The sequence below is a fragment of the Papio anubis genome, chromosome 2, assembly GCF_008728515.1.
Source record: "Papio anubis isolate 15944 chromosome 2, Panubis1.0, whole genome shotgun sequence".
Classification (NCBI taxonomy): Eukaryota; Metazoa; Chordata; class Mammalia; order Primates; family Cercopithecidae; genus Papio; species Papio anubis.
The window spans coordinates 44072708-44095845 of NC_044977.1; the positions used below are offsets into that span (position 1 = coordinate 44072708).

At 44.0% G+C, this 23138-nt stretch overlaps 1 protein-coding gene across 24 annotated transcripts in view; it reads left to right on the plus strand.

Moving 5' to 3' along the window:
* The window catches only part of KALRN (kalirin RhoGEF kinase), a 690448-nt gene that overhangs the window by 216176 nt on the left and 451134 nt on the right, over positions 1–23138 (plus strand). For all 24 annotated transcript variants that reach the window (XM_031662269.1, XM_031662306.1, XM_031662320.1 and 21 more), the window contains 2 exons: positions 14110–14302; positions 18638–19150. In XM_031662269.1, coding sequence (XP_031518129.1) covers positions 14110–14302; positions 18638–19150 — 706 coding nt within the window. The remainder of the gene's footprint in view (positions 1–14109; positions 14303–18637; positions 19151–23138) is intronic.

Sequence of the window (23138 nt, forward strand, 5' to 3'; positions counted from 1 at the left end):
CCTAGGAGAGTTGCTGCTCTGTCTCCTGGCCAGGTCGGGGGCAGCACCCCAGTGGGAGGCAGCCCATGGCTGCACTGTTGCCATTTCTCTTGAGTCCCCTCAGCTCTATTCTCTTACTCCACATTTTAGAAAGGCTCCCTGGGTCTTACGGTGGGGTGGCTGAGGCACTGTGCTTAGACAGGTCACAGTCTTTGTTGCTCATGGATATATGTGCTATGATCATAATGATATATTTTTTTAAAAGTTAAAAGATGAATTGTTTTCATATAGCCTGACTATGGGGGAGTGGAGGGCGGGGAAGAAGGAGAGGGTAGAGAAGGCCAGAGGAGAGTGACCCTGGGGTTTGTCTGAGGAGGGCTGCGGAAAATGGGAGGGCTGTGTGGGTTCTGGTTTCCAGTTCTTTCTTTCCCTGTAGTGCTTTGGTTTCCATTTCATTTCTGCTGCATGTTCTGAATGACCCAGAAGGAAGGGATGAACAGCTCTGCGAGGGAGGGTAGGAAATAGGGCAGGAAGCTGCTGTCCTGAAATGGATGTCAGTTTCCATCCCACTCCCATCTGAACCCACCCCTTTGCCACCTTCTCTCCCTAGCCAGCTAGACCAGACTTCTAGGAGCAATGATTCTTGTGCTTTCACAGTTTTCATGTCTTCTCTTGGCTAAGAGTAGCTCCTTCCAAACAAACACTGTGCCCCCAAGCCACTCTGATTCAGAAAGTGGGTCTCTTCCTTTGGTGAACAGGAGTTGTGTTTCAGAGCCTGTAAGGCTGTAAAATGACCTTACTGATTGACAAACACATCAGGGTTTATGCAGCTGCCTCATGCTGGTCCCTCCAAGGTGTATATCCTTTGGAAGACTGCGTGCATTTGCCCGATACTGCTGTCACTCCCACCATTCCTAGAGCTCTCTTGAGCTCCCTTCAGCTGTGGCATGCTCTTTTGACTATTTGCAGCATGGCATGGCAAGTCTTTGCCTTTTTTTTTTTTTTTTTTTTTTTGAGACAGGGTCTGCCTCTGTTGCCCAGGCTGGAGTGCAGTAGTGCAATTTGGCTTACTGCAACCTCAACCTTCTGGGCTCAAGCTATCCTCCCACCTCAGCCTCCGTAGTAGCTGGGACTACAGGCATGCGCCACCTTGCCTGGCTAATTTTGGTATTTTCTTGTAAAGACACAGTTCCGCCATCTTGCCCAGGCTGGTCTCCAACTCCTGAGTTCAAGCAATTCACCTGTCTCAGCCTTCCAAAGTGCTGGGATTACAGGCGTGAGCCACTGTCTTTGTTCTGTATGAGAAGACTTGATTTTTAGAATATTTTGTTTAAAGGCAGCATTGAAGACAAGTTGGGATGTGGATGCAGAGATCCTGCTGAGTGATTTTAGGCCTCTGGACCTGTCACTTTATGGCTATACCTGCGAATGTTGGGTGTGACTTTGGGACCTGAGTCAGTGCTTTTGAATACTTTACCGCGCCCTGCCTGGAGGAGAAAAAGAGAAACTGCCACATCCCTGTTCCAGGTGTTTGCAGTGAGAGGTCTTTTTGTTTTTGTTTTAGTTTGTTTTTTAATAGTGTTATTTGTGTAGAATTAGGTAGCAGACTTTAAAAAGGTGGAAACTGTCAACCTTCCTCATTTGGTCTCCAGTTAGGGTTTCCCTGGGACTCTGATGGGCAAGAGTTGGGTTTGCTTCTGGCACACTTGAGGGTGAGGAACTGACAAGGAGTAGTTCCTAGACCTAGAAATAGGCAAACAAATCTCTACAACTTCACCTTCATGGTACTTAACCATGGCTGCACATTAGAATCACCAGGGGGAACTTTTAAAAATGATGGAGTCCAGCCCCAGACCAGTTAATCATAATCTCCTCACTTTGTAGACCTGGAGTAAGGCAATTGACAATTAGATGCCTGGTCCAAATGGCTAAGATATCCAGCCGACTGTGTGACCTAAAGCAAGTCACTTCCCGCCTCTGAAACTTGCTACCCTCTGCTCTAACAGGAGGAGCTAGCAGAATAAGCATGAATGTTTCCTTAAGATCAAGTGTTCTGTGCATCTGTGAGGCAAGATAGCATGGTCGTTTTATGCACAGACACTGAGTCAAACCACTTTATAGAGGAGGAATTGAAACTTAGATTTCAGATAAGATACTGCCTTTGCACCACCCCACTGCCCCCACCAGCCCTGGCATCACAAATCAGATGTGCAGAGGCAAAAGATGTGTTGTTAAATGGGTAGAAAAGACACTAACTCTTTGGAATAATAACCTGGGAAAGAGGCCAGAGGGTGACTTCCAGTACAAACAACAACAAAAACCTCTGGATGAATTAACGTAGATCCTGAGGCAGTCTTTTGGCAGTTGGATTACAGCTTGACAGAAAGCCAGCTGGTGGAGAACAGTCGCCCATAACCCAGCAGAGAGAGCGCATGACCTGCACAGGGAGCCCCACCACCTCTCTCCTGCCCTCTGGATACCCAGCCATCCAGGAGGCCTCCCCATTGTAAAGGACCAGTTTGAGAACTGTATGTGGGAACAAACATTCATTCAAAACCCATTCCCAGAGAGCCGCTTATTCTCTATAAGACACTGTTTCCTCTAATATTCTTTTTACTACTTCTGATTATACCAATTAGAGAACTTAAAGCAGGTGCTAATGTGTCTTTAACACTTTTCTTTAACACCTGCTGATTTCTGGTGTTTCAGAAAGTGGTTGTGACTTGGGGCAATCAGCAGAAGTGCTGAGGCAGTTAGAATAGCCCTGAGGAGCAGAAAGCAGCTTAACACAGATCAAGTAACGGGCAAAAGTTTGAACAAAGTCTAGATCCCACAGCCAGAGACTCTCCACATGTCTGAATGGCTTGAGAATTCCAGCACAAATGGGTCAGGAGAATCATTTTCTCTACAGAACTCCAGGAACCTTTCTTTCTCCTCAAATTCGGAAGAACTCAGTTTATGTAATGATTTAGGGTAGACATGGGTGCAGCACAGTTCTGGGAGAAAGTGTGAAGTGGATACTTATTTGGGGCTACTTTTTCTTCCTCCCTTTTCTGATTTCTGTCTGCTCATGGTGAATGGTCTGCAGGTACTAAAGGCTGCCCAGGCATCCTGGATAAGACTCCTCTTTATCATTTCTCCAAGTCATCCTGCACTGTCAGCCCTGTAGGACCAAAGATGTGCTATGGCAGGGCCAGTGCCACCCTCATCAAATGAGGAACTGTTAGCTTGCCTTGTCCTTCTTCTCTGTCAGCCACTCCTCAGTGACCAGGCTAGCTCTCTACCCATGTTCAATTTGTCACCTTCCCTGGACATCCTAGTGAATAGGTCTTATTTGAAGGTTAGTTGTGCTCCATCACAACCCAAGCACTAGGGATTCCTGGTCCTCACACTAGGATTCTAACATCTTCACACTGCTGATATCCTGAAACACACACCCAGGCCGATGGAACCGGCCCCCAGCAGCACACACTAAGGAGGTAAACAGAAATCCTCGTCTTCCCGGCTGGCCTGCTGGAGACCCACAACACGTGGGTCTCTGCTTCCCCACCTGCCATCCGAATGGATCAATGTGATCTTTATTCCAGCAGCTGTTTTAAGTGGGAATCTGCCAGACATTCATAGAAATGGGGTAGATCTCAGGTGGTAACACATGAGTGGGGGCAAACAGGGTCAGGGCATTTCCCTGCTGCCAGAGCACAGTGGAAACCATGAGGAGGGTGGTCCTTATTCCTGAGTTAGGGGTTTTAGTACTCACACAGGATACCCTGGGCCTCCAAGCCAGATTATTTGATGTTTGCTTCTTCAAGGGAGAATTTTTCTTCCTGTCACTTCCAGAGTTCTCATGGTTTTATAAAAGACCTGGAGTAAGGCAGTTGACAACTAGATGCCTGGTCCAAATGGCTAAGATATCCAGCAGACTGTGTGACCTAGAGCAAGTCACTTCCCAGCTCTGAAACTTGCTACCCTCAGTTCTGACAGGAGGAGCTAGCAAGAAGAAGCATGAATGTTTCTTCAAGATCAAGTGTTCTATGCATCTGTGAGGCAAGAAAGCATGGTAGTTTTATGCACAGATACTGGAGTCAAACAAACCAAGATTCAAATCCTGATTTTACCCCTTCCTGGTGACTGTAAGTAACTTCTCTGAGGCTCAGTTTTCTTAACAATAGGGCAGGATAATAAATAGCAGCTTCTTATGAGTTTCATGTGAGGAATTAATAAGATACTGTATACAAATGTTAACATAGAGCCTCATGTGTTCAGTAAGTTAGCTTTTACCACTAATATATGAATATGTCTCATTTTTACCAAAAAAAGTTGCCCCAAATTTCAGTAGTTTGGCTCTCATTGTATATTGTGTATTCGGCTGGAGGATTTGAGGTCCTCACGATTTAGAGGGCTAGCCCAGATGTGGCTGCTGGTCTCCTGCTTCCTTACTGAAATTCATGATTTCTGCCTCCTCCCTGGCTGCGGTGGAGGAGCAGCCAGCATCCAGGCTCTTTGACTCCTCAGGGCCTTTGCACAGGCTGTTTCCTCTGTCTGAAGTATTTTATTTTATTTTATTTTATTTTATTTTATTTTATTTTTGAGATGGAGTTTTGTTCTTGTCACCCAGGCTGGAGTGCAGTGGTGCCATCTCGGCTCACTGCAACCTCTGCCTCCCAGGTTCAAGCGGTTCTCCTGCCTCAGCCTACCTAGGGATTACAGGCGCTTGCCACCACACCCAGCTAATTTTGTATTTTTAGTAGAGACAGGGTTTCACTATGTTGACCAGGCTCGTCTTGAACTCCTGACCTCAAGTGATCTGCCCATCTCAGCCTCACCAAGTGCTGGGATTAAAGACATGAGCCACCATGCCCAGCCTCTAGTATTTTTTTAGTGTTCTCTTAACGAATTATTTCTTGTGGTTTCAGTCTTTGCTCCTCATGTGGGCTGTCCTGAGATGTTCTTAAGACTTATCATAACTTGCATTTCTTCTCTTTATCTAGCATTGTCTTAAGTCCACCTCTCCTTCTAGAATGAAACTTTCATGTTTCTGTCTTGTCCACATTTATATATCCCTGGTGCCTAGTACTGGGCCAGCCACAAAGTAAATGCTCAATAAATGTATGTTGGATGAATAAATTAATGAACTAATAGATAATATTGTACATTTATGTGACACTATATTATTTATGAAGCACTTTCATAATGAGGTTCTCCTTTTGAAGCCATATGAATCTCTGTAAGGCTACAGAAATTGGTCAACCAGAGCCTGGCTGTAGATACCCTGCAATAGCCATGACAGTTGCCATGTGGGAAAGCACAGGGTCATGGCAATACACAGGAAGGTCCCCTTATCCCAGTGGGGATGGAGCAGGGTGGGGAGGGCATGTATCTGTAAGAGAAGACTTCTTGGAAGAAGAGGCTTGTGAGGCTTGTGAATGTAAAAATGTGAGTAGAAATTATCCAAGCAAAGATAGGGTTGGCGTGGGCAAGCACAAAGACATAGAGGCATGAGAGGGCAAATTGAATATAAAATTGAAACTAATAAATGCATTAAGAGAGGCATGGATAATATGTTATCTGTTTTAGCGAGGAGGAGATTGCTCTGACAGAGGAAGATCAGGCAATAAGATGGAAGAAAGATCAGGAAAGAATAGAAGGTAGCATTTGAATTCAACCCTGTGGTCAGATGATAATGGGCTGTATGCAGGGTGGTTCACTCAGGTGGCCAGGAGAGAATCCAGAGAGACATTCTGGGATTTGCTCAGGCAGGGACCTGGAAAGAAGTCCAGGGAGAAGAGATTGGAAGACAAGATGGGAGAAAGTGGCATTTTTCTCCCTAGGGCCAGACTGTAATGTAGGGCAAAGCTTGGCCTGGGGTTGTCATTGACAGGTGCCCAGCCCTGCTGTCTGGGTCCAGAGAGACCTGTGGCTTGAGGCACTGGTACCCTAATTGCCCCCTGCCCCTCAAGTGGAGGTAATTGAGTCTCCTAAAGTGTGAAACAGGGCTGGGATAATAGTAGCAACCAAGACAGAGAAGGCAAATTCAAAGGCCAACAAACTGGTTGTATAAGTTTGTAAATAAGCTGGGAGTGGCTTGAAGAGTGGTTTTAAGCCTTCTCCAAAGATGTGTAAAAACTTTACAAACAACAACAACTGTGCCTAATAAAACCACTTTTGGGGATTGGCTTCAATAGTGGGCTGCTAAATTGTGATCTCTGCTAGGCTACCATAAGTGAAAATGGTCAGTTGTGACACGCCTATTCATTCATTCCTCACACACCCACCCACCCACCCACCCACCCACAGAGGCCCTCTACACCTGGATTCATCAGACCTGGAGCCAGCCAAGTGGGTCAGGAGATGACTCTGTGGGCATCAGATGTGGGCAGGACCTAACATGCACCTAGAGAGACACCCAGGCCTTGCCCAGAGGTTTGAGATGTGGCTGCCAGGTCAGGTATATGACAAGAAACAGAAACCTTGCAGTGATTTCATGGCAACTTAGAGAGGGGAGCCAGGGAAAGGAAATCTTCAGCAGGTGTCTGAGCACAGGCAGCAACACTGGGAAGGGAAACTGCCAAGCTCTTCAGGGAAAGCCTCATTAGGCCAAGAGGAGGAGCCCAGTGTTTGCAAAAAGAACCAGACATTTACACCAATGGCAGAAATCCTTCCAAGCCTATTCTTGCAATAAATGACTCCATGCCTGAGGGCATGGAGAGAGAAACTAACATTTTCAGCAGGCTTCTGTATGGTGTAGCTGTTGTTCACCTTGCAAATGTTGTTCTGACTTACTTCATTGTTGCTCTGATATATTTGTGTGTTACCTACTGTTTATTAAATGCATATCATAATATCTGATTTAGACAAAGCGAGTTTTTATCATTAAACTCTCAAAAACCACACCTAAGAGTGCCTAACTGTTGTCCTTGGATCACTATGTGGAGAATCCTGAGCTTTATCCCAGACCAACATTCATCAGAATATCTGGAAGGCTTCCCCCAAATCAGCATTTTTAAACAAGTGTCCTAGGTGATAAGGAAAGTCACTAAAGTTTGAGAAGCATTGGCATAAAGTGGTGAAAGTGCTTTTCTGAGATAGCACAGGCTTACTGAGTGAAAACAGCCCCAGTGACATTTAATGAACAAAAGAGTAAATGGTCTAGAACTGAGTACAAGAAACAGCTGATCAATCATCCAGTCATTCAGTATACATTTATGACTTCTGGGCCCAAGAGCCCTGGAGTCTATGAAACAGAACACAGCTCAGTTTGAAGGGATTGTAATTTATCACAAAGGGTGAGAACCTGGCCAAGGGGGCCTCGGGGGACCCATGCCCCAGATGGGAAACTATAGGGCAGGGTGGGCACAGGGGAGACAGGGCAATGCCTGCCTTCTCCCTCTCAAGTAGCAGGTGTGGGAACAGGAAGGGGGTCACCCACAGTTCTTTCCCCTCCTGAGGGGATTTAAAAATCTGCTTTAAAAATATTTTTAAATAAAAAATAAGTATATAAAAGTCTGCTGCTCCAAACTCCACCCTCCTATGCCCCCATCCTCACCATACACCATACACACAAACTTTCTGCCCTTGAAAGTTTGATCTGGGCTAATAAATACCTTTTAAGAGGTAAATCACCTGAAGGGAAAAAGCAGGCTACCTGTTCGTTGTGTTCCACTGTAAACGGGTCTGCTGAAACTGCTGTCATTTGAGCACAGGGAATGAGAGAAGAGGTCCGGGAGTGTGAGCCTTGGGGAAGAGGGCAGGCTGGGGAGCAGCTGCGGGAGTTGGGTTGGCCAGAGGGCACCATGCAGACTCTGGCCACTGCTGGGGTCAGGGAGACAGAGTCAGGGGGTGGAAGTGCACCACAAGCAGCCTCTGATATCTGTGGCACTTCCTGCTAATCATTACAGAGATTAACCAGCAAGACTGCTTCCTTACTCCAGCATTAATTCTGGCCCCAGCACCTCACTGAAATTTCCCTGACTCATGGGACCGTGGCCTCCTAGTTGCTAAATACAATAGTTCTGCTCTAAGTGAATGACCATTCTCTGCAGCATTTGACACTGTTGTTCCTCCTTGCAATCCTCTCCTCCCTTATTTCTTTGATGTCATTCCTCTCCTGTTTCTCTCTAACCTCTCTTCATTTTTTCCTCAGGGTCATCTACTTCCTTCTCCCATCTCTTAAACACTGATATTCCTGCCAGTTCTATCCTTGACCCAGAAGGTGGTTCTTTTCTTCTTCCTCGGTTTTGTTGGGGGATCTCACCCACTTGTGTGCACATCAGCTACCACCCATTCGGGAATCTATTCATTCAGCAAATGTTATGGAACACCTACTATGTGCCAGGCACTGTGTGACTCCTAAATAAACATTTCCACACCTGGTTTCTCTTTTAACTTCTAGACCATATATCAAATTGCCTTCAGAATTTCATATATGTATGAAATATACAATCGACCCTCTAAATCTGCTGGTTTCACATTGACAGATTCACCCAACCAAAGTTTGAGACCCGCTGATTCAGAGAGGTGACTGTACATATTTTCCATCAAGGTTGGTTGAGTATATGGATGTGGAACCCACAGATATGGAGGGCCAACTGAATACAATTTATATTTACGTTATTACTCATAACTGTAATAAAAATAACTGTCTTAGGCTGTGTTTAATATGAAGGAATTTGGATACAAATGATTTATTAAGGGTCTGCTATTCAGGAAAAACTTGGAAGAAAGAAGCAGAGTAAGGAAAGGGGAAGAACCAACTAAGGTTGGTTTCAGGTGAAGTCTAGCTGGAGCCTTCTGGGGAGACTGGGGAGGCAGTGAAAATACATCACACTTCAGAGTTACTCTGCAATGAGGTAAAGGAGCTAGGCTCTGACACACCTCCACCAGAGAGGCACTCGCCAGCCCTGGTGTGGGGATATAACTGCCCAGGTTTCTCTTGGAGAAACATAGCCATCAGCTAAAGCAAGCATTCAGAGATGGTTACAGGCATCAGCTGATAGCTCCAATACTCTTGGAACTGGAGAACAGGCATAGTAGTTAGTAAAGGGATCCTAGGTGGACACCAGTGACATCTCCTATGGCAGCTTAGACTTACATAGAACAGTCTGTATCTGGCACCATCCTAAGTGATTTATGTCTATTAACCTTTAAGACAACCCTGTAATTATTATTCACATTTTACATTGTGGGAACTGAGGCACAAAGGGGTTCCACAATAAGTAAATGATGGGGCCAGGATTCAGGCCTAGGAAGCTGGTTCTAGTTTTCATACCCTTAACTGCTGCCTCCCCTTCCTCCTTTGCACCAGGCACTGTAGTAGGCACTGAACATTCAACAGTGAAATGAATAAAAACTCCCTGCCCTTACTGAGGTTACTTTCCAGTGAGGGAAGATGGACAGTAAATAAATAAAACATATTATCCAGATGGTAATAAGTGCTAAGGAGAAAAATAAACAGAAGGGGTATAAGGAGTATTGGGTGACAGTTACAGGTTTAAATAGGGTGGTCCATGGAAGACTTTCATGAAGAGTCATTTTAGCAAGGACCCTTCTTCTACTCTTACACACTCCTTTGGGCTGACCCCAATTTACCCTCCTTCTGCACAGCTGGAGGGTAATCAATCCGAATCACCTGATCACATTCCTTCTCTGAATCTTACCCTTCAGTAGTTCCTCGTTGCCTTTAGGACAAATCCACTGCTCCAGCCTTGGCATACGAAGTGCATTCTGATTTGAAGTCTACATCCTCTCCAGTCTCTTCTCTTGCAAGGCCTGATTCTAACATGTGGTGCCTAAGGCAAGAGTACAAATGGAAGCTCACATACCCTTTGTCTGAATATTTAAAATTAATGTAGCAAGCTAACAAACTGTTAAATAAAACATGTTCTGTCCTTCTACCTTGACAAATATATCTTCACAGCAACCTAGAAGGCCAAATTTAAATTTAGATTTGTTGGACTCCTTTGAGCTCCCAGGCCCAAATGTGGCAGCACAGTAGACCAGCCCCCACTCATGCTCTGCCTGCCTTCTCTCTCCACTCCCCAGCTCAGCCCTACATGGCAGGGGCGCCTCATGCATGCAAGTGAACACCCCAGCTCACACATTTATATTCTAGCCACATCCTTTCAAATAGCAGCCCTTTGTCACCCCTTGGGCCTAGGGGTACACATAATGGTGGTGTTACTAGCCCTTGGGAATTGGATCCTGGAAAGAGATACCCATGGGCCCAGGAAGTAGACTAAGGGTCCTTTGGGCAGAGAGTGTTAGGGTTTCAGATACTAGGAGCTTGACCTACAAGGGGAAGATGGATGTGCAGCGCAGACTCTATGTGGGTGAGTCATCTTGGCTCCCGGGGTGGAGCGGGGTGTGTGCAAAAAGAGGGACAGAACCCAGAATGGGACTCTCCAAGGCACTCAGAGCTGCACTCTCTTGCGTTCAAAGGCCTGAACCAGAGTTAATTGCTTGAACTTTCTCAATATGCCACGCTCTTTTGCTTCTCTGACTTTGTGGTTTTGCACAGACTGCAGAAGGGAGATCACTCACTTAGACTCCTTGCCCTAATTTATCCCATCTCCTCTGAGTCCCCTAACTTAATCCCCTCATCTCCGGCCCCCAACTCCTGTCCCCAAACAAAGACACCCATACATAGTGTCAGTGTGGTGGGGTAGAGTATGATATAGTGACCTGAGCTTGGGTTTTCTTTTTTGTTGTTGTTGTTTTTTTTGAGTAGAGACAGAGTTCTACCATGTTGGCCAGGCTGGTCTCGAACTCCTGACCTCAAGTGATCTGCCCACCTCAGCCTCCCAAAGTGCTGGGATTATATGCATGAGCCACCGTGCCCAGCCTGAGCTTGGGTTTTCAAGTCAACAGTCCTCATTTTGAATTTTTGCTTAGCCACTTACTAGTTATGTAATCTTAGGCAAATTTTATGCCTCAATTTCATCTTCTCTCACATGGAGATAACCATACCTAGTTTATGAAGTTATTATTAGGATATAATGAAATGATGTATGGCAAATACCGAACTATAGCCCCAGCATAGAATGAGCACGCAGTAAAATAGTTGTTTCCCCTTTCCCAGCTGTGCCCCTTACTTGAAACCAAACATACAAAGCACCTTGGAAGATTAGCCTGTTTTTCACAGAAAGATGCCAATTAGATTAGGTCACAGCTAAGCTCAGCTCCTGGGCTTCTTTCTCCATCTCCTGAGTTATTGAGAACCTCCTATAGAATATTAGGACCTAATTTCTACTCTTAGTTGTCAGAAATGATTAGTTAACAGGGCATAACCTGCTACTGACCACCAGCTTTAGATGCAGGGATTGTTGACCTCCAGCTCTCGGTAGCAACACAGAATATTTGTTGTTAGGAACAAAGAATTCTCAGGTCAGCATAAATTGTGGCAACACAGATGGAGTCTGAGGAGCAGGGAAATAAGGAAGACAATCATCTCTAAGGAAAGGCAAGACCCACAGTTAACGTTGCTGAACCTGACATAGGTGGGCATGCAACAAATATAAGTCAAGCTACACTAAATGATGTTCAGTGATAAAACCCCTAAATCCCAAAAGAAAGCCTCTAATCCCTAATAGAAAGATGGATAAAAGAGTTGATCAGGTAATTCACAGAAGAAATATTTACAGGCCAAAAAGCTGTAACTAGTAATCAAATAAATGCACATTTAAATATAATACAATGTATTTTTAATAAAACAGGCAAAGGTTTAAAAAATTCAATGACCAGTGCTGGTGAGGATAGAGTAAGGGGGGTACTGTCATACACTGCTGGTGGACTTGTAAGTTGACATACCTTTCTGTAAAGCAATCAAGAGAATGATCAAATAAGTTATGGTATAGGCATAAGATGGACTATCACTAAGTGCAACAGATTGGAAGAAATTTTAGACATGAGAAAAAACTGTGTTACAGTGAAAAGTAGAACAGTACATGGTATGAAAACTATATGCACAGAAAAGGTAGAAAGGATATAGGCCTGGGTGTTATAAAGTCCTACCATTAGCATCTCTTGCATGGGCCTCTGACTATTTAACTTTTGTGTAGTTATCAGGTGTTTCTCTTATAATGGGAAAGAAATCCTGTAATTTGGAAAAAAGTCACATTGCTTTAAGACAAGAGGATAGAGAAAATTATTTATGGAAAACTTCGGCCACTCATTGTTTCAATAAGTGTCAGGGAAGAAGAGGCAACTCCTTTCCTTTGGGATGCAGGATTTGGGGAGAATACTCATCCTTTCTCTCATGCTGGAGAGAGTCCCCTCTCCTGGGGAATTTTCTGTGTACCAGGGACGCCTAAGTAATCTACCTTGTGCTTGAGACACGCACACAGTCAAGAGCTGTGGTCTCTTAATGAGGCTGTAACAATCTCATCACTGGTTGAAATTTGAGAATAAAGCCCCCTCAAAAGGTTTTAATTTCTTTTTGTGATCTGAATCCTTCTGTGGCCTTACTGCCAGCAGCTGTGAGCAACTGAGATGTGGTAGGCACATATGTGGGTCATGTAACGTACATAGTGGTTTAAACAACTGCAGTCTGGGAAATGGGAAATTAAGTGAAAGACCATAAGGAAATACTATGCTGGTATTTATATTTTAAAATATGAAGTAATCAATGTCTATTTTGAATTATAAAATAAACGGATTGGCTTTAAAAAAAATAAGAGAAGACCCCTAACTACTCAAACATAGACTTTCTTCCAAACTGAGATTTATAACTATTCTGACCTTCATTTTTTTTCTTCCTATTCTCAGGAGTTATAGTCAAAGTTCAAGTGTTTAAACTTTGCTGCTCACTTATATAACAACAGCTTGATTTATTTAGCCTGCTGATGTCTTGGTTTTCGAGATGGTCACTGTCACTTCATCTTGCCTTGATTTCAAGAGTTACTCCTCCCTCATCCTCCCTTAACATCCTGATACATGCATTTCACACTGTGACTCTTACAATGGAAATACATGAAACAACTGTTCTGCATCTTCCGTTGCAGTCAGTTCCACTCTGGGCTCTTTCTGAGTGATCAGCATGACTCAGCGACCTGATTTTTTAAGTTGACATACATTTTAAACCACAAAGCTGGGCATGGTGGTGCAAGGCTGTAGTCCCAGCTACCTGGAAGACTGAGGCAGAGGGATCATTTGAAGCCAGGAGTTTTGAGACTATAGTGCACTGTGATTGTGCCTGGGAATAGCCACTGCACTCCAGCCGGTGCACATAGCAAGACCCTGACTCTTAAAAAAAGTGAAAAATAATAATAAGCTAAAAGTAGTACATCTTAAATACAATGGTGGTAAAGTCATGTTATTAATACTTTGTGTACCATCTCTCATCAACTGGCAGAATCAACCTAGAGCCCTTTTTTGAAAAAGTATTCTTTGGCCCAGTTTGGGCTCAGTGGTAAGATGTACTAGTGTCTGTCACTGATGTAGGCCCAGGGCAGAACAACACTCCTGTCAAGGACTTTCCATCTCAGATTTAAGAGGCGACAGGGTCTCTGTCTTTAGAGAACTGGAATATCAATGGGGAAAACATGATTCATTTTAGGAACAAGAAAGTGAGACAAAAATTAAAATGAAAATAAAATACAATTGTGAATATCCAAATTGTAAACATCCCAACAAGTGCAGTTGACTACAGGTTGGGTAGCTCCTATCCAAAATGCTTGGGACCAGAAGTGTTTTGGACTTCAGATTTTTTTTTTTTTTTTTTTGGAATGTTTGCATTCTGCTTGCCGGGTGAGTATCACTAATCTGAAAATCCAAACTCTGAAATGCTGCAACGATCATTTCCTTTGAGCATCATGTTGACCCTCTTAAAGTTTCAAGTTTTGGAGCACTTCAGATTTTGGATTTTCAGATTAGGGATACTCAGCTTGCAAAGGGAAGGCCTAGTTATTTGCCAAATGCTGGGAGAAGGCAGAATGCCAGGACCATTGGTCAAATGTAGAAAGGATTTTTCTGAGGAATACAGTTTGAGCTGGGTTTGAAGGTGGCCAAAGGACCTGACATGAAGTTGGAAGAGTGATTCTGGTCAAAGGGAGTGCAGGTTTCCGGGTGCTTTTTGACTGTGTACTCCAAAGTCTCAGCTACCCAGAGTGACCATACTGACCTTTGACCTCCCCACAGTGAGGACGTGTGCAAACGTGGCTTCACTGTCATCATCGACATGCGGGGCTCCAAGTGGGACCTCATCAAGCCACTCCTCAAAACGCTGCAGGAAGCCTTTCCAGCTGAGATCCATGTGGCCCTCATCATTAAACCTGACAACTTCTGGCAGAAACAGAAGACCAACTTTGGCAGCTCTAAATTCATCTTTGAGGTGAGCCAGATTTCTCTCTCTTAGCATCTTCTTTCCCTTCCCCTTCTGCCATCCACACATTCCTCACTTCCTCTTCTCCATCTACCATACAGTATGTGACACCTCAAGGGCTGAGATTTCAGGATTCCTTGGCCACCATGGCCTTACCAGTTAGAGTATGGGGAGGAACAACAGGCTCACAAGATTGTCCCAAATGCACACCTTCATTACACAGTCTTATTTACTGTTGTTGGTTGTGTAATTGGGACAACTATTTCTGGAGGCAACTTTGCAATTTGTATCAAAAACCTTAGGAAGAGTTTATGTCCTTTGATGTAGCAATTCTTTTTTTATTGCTGTATCATAGTTGTACATATTTTTGGGTACATGTGACATTTTGATGCCTGTATACAACGTGTAATGCTCAAATCAGAGTAAATGGGATATCCATCACCTCAAACATTTATCATTTCTTTGTGCTAGAAACATTACAATTCTTCTCTTCTAGCTTTTGAAATATATCATAAATGATTGTTAACTACAATTCCTCTACTGTGCTATTGAATACTAGAACTTATTCCTTCTATTTAACTGTATTTCTGTATCTAGTAACTAATTTAGGAAAATATTCTTTTTTTTTTTTTGAGATAGAATCTCACTCTGTTATCCAGGCTAAAGTGCAGTGGCATGATCTCAGCTCACTGCAGCCTCTGCCTCCTGGGTTCAAGTGATTCTCCTGCCTCAGCCTCCTGAGTAGCTGAGATTACAGGCACCTGCCACATTTTGTATTTTTATTAGAGACAGGGTTTCACCATGTTGACCTGGCTGGTCTCGAACTCCTTACCTCAGGTGATCTGCCCACCTCAGCCTCCCAAAGTGCTGGGATTATAGGCATGAGCCACTGTGCCCAGCCTATTTTAAGAAAATATTCTTTTTTTTTTTTTTTTCTTTTTTTCTTTGAGACAGAGTCTCGCTCTGTTGCCCAGGCTGGAGTGCAGTGGCCGGATCTCAGCTCACTGCAAGCTCCGCCTCCCGGGTTCACGCCATTCTCCTGCCTCAGCCTCCTGAGTAGCTGGGACTACAGGCGCCCGCCACCGCGCCCGGCTAGTTTTTTGTATTTTTTAGTAGAGACGGGGTTTCACCGTGTTAGTCAGGATGGTCTCGATCTCCTGACCTCGTGATCCGCCCGTCTCGGCCTCCCAAAGTGCTGGGATTACAGGCTTGAGCCACCGCGCCCGGCCAGAAAATATTCTTAATACAAAATTTCAACAAACAAGAAGGTAAAAAGCCAGGTAAAATTGCAAACAAGAAATGTCTACAAGAATGTTCATCACAGCTCATATGTTCCTATACAATAGTATATATACACATGTGCATAAATATTTATACATATATAGTACATATACATACACATATATAGGTTGTGTCCTTGCTAGACATTAATGTTGGTGACATTAATACACAAATACTGGCTGGGTGTGGTGATTCATGCCTGTACTGTAATCCCAGCACTTTGGAAGGCTGAGGAGGGCGGATCACTTGATGTTAGGAGTTCGAGACCAGCCTGGCCAACATGGCAAAACCCCGTCTCTACTAAAAATACAAAATTAGCCGGGTGTGGTGGTGTGCACCTGTAATCCAAGCTACTCAAAGAGGCTGAGGCAGGAGAATCTCTTGAACCCGGGAGGCGGAGGTTGCAGTGAGCTGAGATTGCACCATGGCACTCCAGCCTGGGTGACAGAGCGAAACTCCTCAAAAACAAAAACAAAAAAAACAAAACAAACAACCCAAATACTATGAAGCCATGAAAAACCATATTTAGAAAAAGTAGTATTAAAATATTTATTGTTTACTAAAATGCAGGTGATAAAACAATATGGATAGTATAATCTGAGATTTGTTTTTAAAGTGTATGTATGGAAAAGAAAACTGAGATTGAAGATGTTAGTGATGGTTTATTCTAGGTGACGGAACAAAGGGTGGTTTTTATTTACTTCATATATTTTTATTTTTTCAAGGATGATGTATTACTTTCATAATCAAGGAAAACATGTTTTCAAACTAAATTTTCTAGAGGCTATGTGTTTCCCCTGAGAATTTTAAATGACAATACATCAGATTAAATCAATTATTTAAGTGTCTGTGTTCCAGCCAAATTTGAACTGTTCCCTTCCTCGGAATTCTAGTCCTCATTTGCAAGGGGATGAGCTTTTAAATGTGTGTGTGTTGAAAACGCAGAGCTGCTTTTAATCTTTCAGCAGCTTCCCATTCCAGACTTTTGCGCCCTGGGGGCCAGGAGCGCCTGTGTGTGGTGTCAAATAGGCTGTGATTTGAGCACAATGACCTGACCCTTGATGCAGGCGATTCTCACTCTGTGTAAACAATACAAGAAATTTGGCTTGGTATAAAAACAGTGACCTATTATAGCCTCCCAGCACCCCTCGGGAACAGTAGGAGTCCTGTAGGGAAATGCTTTTTATATTTTGGCTTGTTTATACAGAGGTGGTGACAACAAGCCTATAAATGTATAAGCTGAAGAGACTGAAAAGAATCTTTTCAGTAAGTCTTGATACTTACGCTTCAGCATTGCTGGCCTGCATGTCCCATCTCTCTGCACCTCTTTCACTCTAAGTTGAGCAGGCTTTGTCTCTGTCTCCTAAATAAGAGGTATAGGAGAGATAGCTGGGGGCCTCCCAATCAAAGGAATATTTATAAGGCAGTATCTTAAAAACAGTGAATTTCATACTTAGTGCAGAGTAGGGTGACAAGTGATACAGCGATGAGAGTATAAGCTTGTTCAACAACAGATACTTATACATAATTGGTAAGTATAATTATGGAGGACTTCCCGGAAGTGGTAAACTTTGAGCCAAATTTGAAGGAGAAGGTACTTTGGAATAGGGTTTTTCAAGTTTAATGCACACAAATCTCCTGGGGATTTTGAAAGTGCAGATTCTGCTTCAGTAGGTCTGGGGTAAGGCCTAAGATTCTGCATTTCTAACAAGCTCCCATGTGATGCCAATACTGCTGGTCTGAGAGCTATGCTTTGAGTAGCAAGGATGGAGATTAGCAGGAGTTTGCAACTCTAGTTGCACATTAGAATCACCTGAGGGACTCTTAAACCCACTCATGTCCAAGCTCCCATTTAGCCAATTAAATCAGAATTTCTAGGGATGAAGTTTGAGCATTGGTGTTTTTGCACACTCCCCAAAGGATTCTAATGAGCAGTCAAGTTTGACAACCGTTGTTCCAGACCAGCCCTCCTGCCTGTGGCAACTCCTTCCTTCCTCTTAGGAGAGGGGTGGAAAGAGAAGGGACAAAGAAGGAATGCTCAGAGTAGCAAGACACAGAGATAAATTGCTTTTCAGGTTTTGAGTAATGATCCAGCCTTCAGGTCATCAGAGTGAGCACTAACAGGGATTGAGCATGTACTCCATGCTGTGCACCCCATGTGCTTTACACACATTGATACGTTTAATCTCTGCAAGCCCCTTAAGGAAGGAATTATTATCTCCATTATTCAGAGGAGGAGACTGAGGCTCTGAGACCTTAATAGCTTGCCCTGGGTCACACAGTTAGTAAGCGTAGGGCTGGGACCCAAACCCAGATATTAATTTGCTAGCCTCTCATTCTTCATGAGAAAGAAGAGAAGCCTAAAGCCCTGTCGGATGGAAAAGATGTTTACTAATAAACTAGGGTGGTTGCCTGCATCACCATTTGCTGGAGACACTTTGCTTCCTGGAGACAAACATTCTCCACTCTGCTCTCCAGGAGCTTGTAGGGAACTCACAGAGAAAACCAAGGACCCAGACTCCCCTGTTGCCCATCCCTAGTTCTGTTCACCATACCACAGAAGAGCTGACAGGGAGAGCCTCGGAAAAGATAAGACTATGAAATCTTTGCAGCCCAAGCACTGGCCCACGTTGCTTAATCCAACTATGATGATACCCTGGGTCCACGGGCCTTGGTTTTAAAGCTGTAGAAAACTGTCCCCCAGAAACTAGGTCAGTTTTTCTTCCAGCTTCTGCTTCTAGCATCTGAAACCCTATTGAAGTGAACTTGGGGTCAGGAGGAGGGAAAATGAGGAGAGCAGGGACACAAAGGCAGTTCTTCTGGGGTGGTAAATGGGGGGCAGTTGGAGAGGCTCGCTAAAGCAGTCAGCAGTCTGTAGAAACTGCTGATCCCAGATGATCTGTGACTCCTGACCAGTGAGTCCCATGGCTCCCCATCACCCTTTCTGAGGCAGGCTGTGGTCATTATTATGTGGACTTACCTTGTCCTTTTCCCTCATCCTATTTCTGCCCTGTTCTTCCCCCAACATCACTGAGTATCCTTGTCTGTGTCTGCCCCTTCCAGACGAGCATGGTATCTGTGGAGGGCCTCACGAAACTGGTGGACCCCTCCCAGCTGACGGAGGAGTTTGACGGCTCCCTGGACTACAACCACGAGGAGTGGATCGAACTGCGGCTCTCCCTGGAGGAGTTCTTCAACAGCGCCGTGCACCTGCTCTCGCGCCTCGAGGACCTCCAGGAGATGCTAGCCCGGAAGGAGTTTCCCGTGGATGTGGAGGGCTCTCGGCGGCTTATTGATGAGCACACACAGCTCAAGAAAAAGGTGCTGAAGGCCCCTGTGGAGGAGCTGGACCGAGAGGGGCAGCGGCTGCTGCAGTGCATCCGCTGCAGTGACGGCTTCTCAGGACGCAACTGCATCCCGGGCAGTGCTGACTTCCAGAGCCTGGTGCCCAAGATCACCAGCCTCCTGGACAAACTGCACTCCACCCGGCAGCACCTGCACCAGATGTGGCACGTGCGCAAGCTCAAGCTGGACCAGTGCTTTCAGCTGCGGCTCTTTGAGCAGGATGCTGAGAAGGTAGGAAGGGAACAGGCCAAACCTGAGCTGGGATGGGGGTGAGGGAGCAGAGGTTGCTCATCCAACTTTCTGATTAATGATAGTACTTTTCTGGAAAGCTTTAAAACAGTGTGTCTACTAGTTTTAGCTAGTGTAATTTTTTTTTTTTTAAGCTCACCCTTATATAGTATTTATTATGTGCCCAGTATTGTTCTAAGCACTTTGTGTAAATTTACTCATTTTAATCCTTTCAAGAGTCCTAAGAGATAGGCATACTATTATAATCACATTTGATAGATGAAGAAACTGAGAGGTTAAAGAATTCACCAAGCTGGGAAGTGCAGTCTGGCTCCAGGGTCCATGCTTTTACCTACCGTTAGAAGCTGCCCCGAGTGCCTGTAATGAGTTGCTCAAGCCAGCTAAGGAACAAAAACAGTACTGTTAACAGCCACTATAATATTAACTAGTGATTATGGCCCTGCAATGTATTTTACCATTGACAAACCACTTTTCACACAGTCTTATTTAATCCACGTAATCCTTTGATCCTTACGGGTTGAGTGGTGGCGTCTCTCTTGACATGCAGGGAAATGGATGTTCTTTGATCTTGGGTCTACAGTGACAGAGCTGACATCTGAATCCAGCATTTTTCTGTTTCCAAGTCCAGGACTCTTCCTGCTATACCCACTTGTTTCCAGAGGTTTCTCTTTAGCTGCTAAGCACTTTCTTGAGTAAGACACCATTTTTTCCAGCAGTGAATTTTCAAAGCTTTCCCCTTATCAGGGGAAAGTAAGATAAGAGAATGTAAAAAAGGAAAATTGCATATAGTGCCTCTTTGCTGAGGATCCAAGGGTATCTTCCCTAGATTCTCTTTAAGCTAAAGAGAAGAAAGAAGAGTTTACTATTATATGTCCTTTAAGAAGAAGACAGTAGGCTCTCCTCCTGTCAGTTTTCTGGATGTAACTTCTATTTAAATGGACAATACTGTTCTTAGGATGCCATGACATCTCTCAGTAACCTGTGAGTTTTACAATGTCTGATGTGATGGTTTGCTGTCTTTTAAGAGCTCATATTGAAAAATGTCTCTAGGTATTTTTAAATGATGAAATCGAGACCTTAAACTCTCTGTATAAGTGTGATCCCAATTTATGTACTAAATATAACTGCAAGAAAATTTACCAGAATGTTAATAGTTTTGCTTCCTTGGGGCAGAATTATGGTTGATTTTAATTTCTCTGTATAATTTTATAAGGCTTTCTAATTTTTTATAACATATAGTAAAAAAAATTAGTATATGCCTTTTTTTAATGCATATCACTTTCTATAGCATATCCCTTTTTATATACCTTTTGAATATGATTTAAGCAAATTTGGGGAACTTCTGACCTTTCTTGGGGCTCTTTGCCCAGTGGCCTGGCAGCCTGAGTCTGACCCTGGCCTGGGCTGCTCTGGGAAGGGCAGCTTAGATCTCAGAATTCCTGCATTGCTCACCGAGTGATGAGATGCCAGGGCAGGAGCCAGCTGTTCTGTGAAGCCAGAATCAGGTACTTTGGCTCTATTGCCAGTTTTGGAAAGATCTGGAACATCTCTTTTTTCTTGAGGCCTGTTTTGCTCTGGGGCGGGGAATCTGCTTTGCAGCCTGGCTTGCGTGCCTGTTTCAGTGAGCAAGGGACAGAAAGGGAGGTGGAGGACTTAGGTCTGCCTAGGCATGTTTTAGAGTTTGGAGCACTTCATGGTATCCCTGAGGCTCAAGGACATGGGAAGCCTGCATAGGGCACAGATAGTGCCTGTCTGAAAAACCAAGCAAATAGCATACCATAGCTCCAGAAGTTCCCAGGTCAAGGACACTGCCCTTCTAGGGCCTGCCACGTTCCATTCAACAGGGCAGTAATTGCTGTTACACATAGATTCTCTCAATCCATGCTCCTAAGAATTGTATAGTATATGATAATTACTATTTTACAATTGAAGAAGTGGAAACTCGGAGAGGTGAAGTGGCTGGCCCGAGGTCATACTGTTGGTTAGCCAGGGCCACTGTCTTAGTCTGTCTCCAAAGCTCATCCAAGCTCTTATCCAATAACCCTGTTGTCCCTCTGCTCCCAGAACCTATTTCCTGCTACCACTGAACACCACCTGTTAGCCCCTAAGTCTCCTGGCGCATGCCTGATGGCCCTAGAGAAAAATCCCAAATCCTACCTTTTAATGCTCATTCCATAGCAGGGGCTCTTTCTGTGCCATGGACTCTTTTGGTCTGGTGAAGCATACGGACCCCTTCTCAGAATAACATTTGTAAATGTACAAAAAATATACATAGGCTTGGAAAGCAATTACTTAAACACGGTTATTTGCAGGAACAGAAAACTAAATACCACACGTTCTCACTTATAAGTGGGAGGTAATCATTGGATATTCATGGACTTAAAGACGGCAACATAGAAACTGGGGACTACTAGAGGCGGTAAGGAGAGAGGGGCCTAAGGGTTGAAAAACTATTGGGTACTATACCCGTACCTGGGTGATAGGATTATACCCAGGTAATAAACCTGCACAAAATATCCCCTGAATCTAAATTACATGTTAAAAATAAAATAAAGAAATACAGTGATTACATTTTAAAAATAGCAGCATTATATGTACTTTTAAATTAACATGCTAATAAGATCTACTTGAAGTCTAATTTAACTATTATAATCCTGAAGCAGTGATGAACATAAATAAATGATGTTCCAGGACAACAACCCTGATATGATATGAAAATGTGTGTGTTTCTATTATAGTCAAAGACACCGCATTGCTAACACTAATGCAGTTTGTTGACTATGTTCATAATGGAAGAGAATGCTATATTTCAGTTAGTTAGTGAAAATAAAGATATGATTTTTTTCCTATCCAAGTATATGATCCCTGAATTCTGTCCATGAACCCAAGGTTTAGAATGCCTGTTGTGTGATGTGCTCATACCTTAAAAAGGAGTGTGGGGGGAGTGTGCGAATGTGCACGTGTGTATGTTCATGCATGTGCATGTGAGTAGAGGGGTGGGGAGAGAGGCAGAGAATATTCAAAACAAGGGAACAAAAAGGAGGATGGGACGAGGGCAGCCCAGGAATATTTTGAGGTTGAGTCAGTGGTGAAAATGCCACTCAAGCTTGACCCAGCTGCCACTGAAAATGTGCTGAGTGCTGGACAGGGTAGAAAAACAGTCCTTTTAAGTTGCTTTAAGATTAATTTAAAATATCTGCTCAGAGCTGAGTGCCTCAGCCTTTGACTTATTTGGTGACTTTGGAAGGGGGTGAAGAGCGTGATGGTTTGGAATAAGGGCTGTGAGTGTGGATCCACATCTAAACAAGGGCTTGAGGAAATAGTTACCGTCTGAGCCAAGTCTTAGTCTTCCTTCTGGTGGGAGGCTGGTTGGCGGAGGCCTCTAATTCCAGATCTGGGAAGCTCTTGGCAATCAGAGGAGTCTGGTGATAGTTCAGCCTCTATTTTTGTAAAAGAGGTGGGCGCAGTCTCGCCCCTGGCCTTGCAGGGTGACAGCTTGTTCCCAAGGGCTTGAAAATGGGTTGGTGTTCCCCATTTACCAGCTGGCCTTGGGGAGTGAAGCTGCCTCTCACTTCTTCCCCTGACACCTGTGGTGACCCCCCACATTCCCCATCTTGGAGGTGCTGGGGAGTGGACCATGCTGTCTCCCAATTAAGCCTCTAGGGAGTAGGGCCTCTGTTCCACAGATAATTCATAAAGCAAGTCACTCATTCATTTAATAATCAATGTTGAACAGCTGTCATGAGCCCCCAAAAGGGGGGGTAGGCCAGAAGTTCTCTCTGGAGCAGTTCGCCATCTAATTAAGGAAGTGAGCACATAAGCTCCTGTGTATTCACTTTTTTAAAAAAAATTTTTAAAAGCAGGTTTATTGAGGTATAATTGATAAATAGTAAGTGGCACATATTTAACATATATGATCTGCTAAGTTTGGACATGCGTATACACCTGTAAAACCATCAAGGTAATAGAC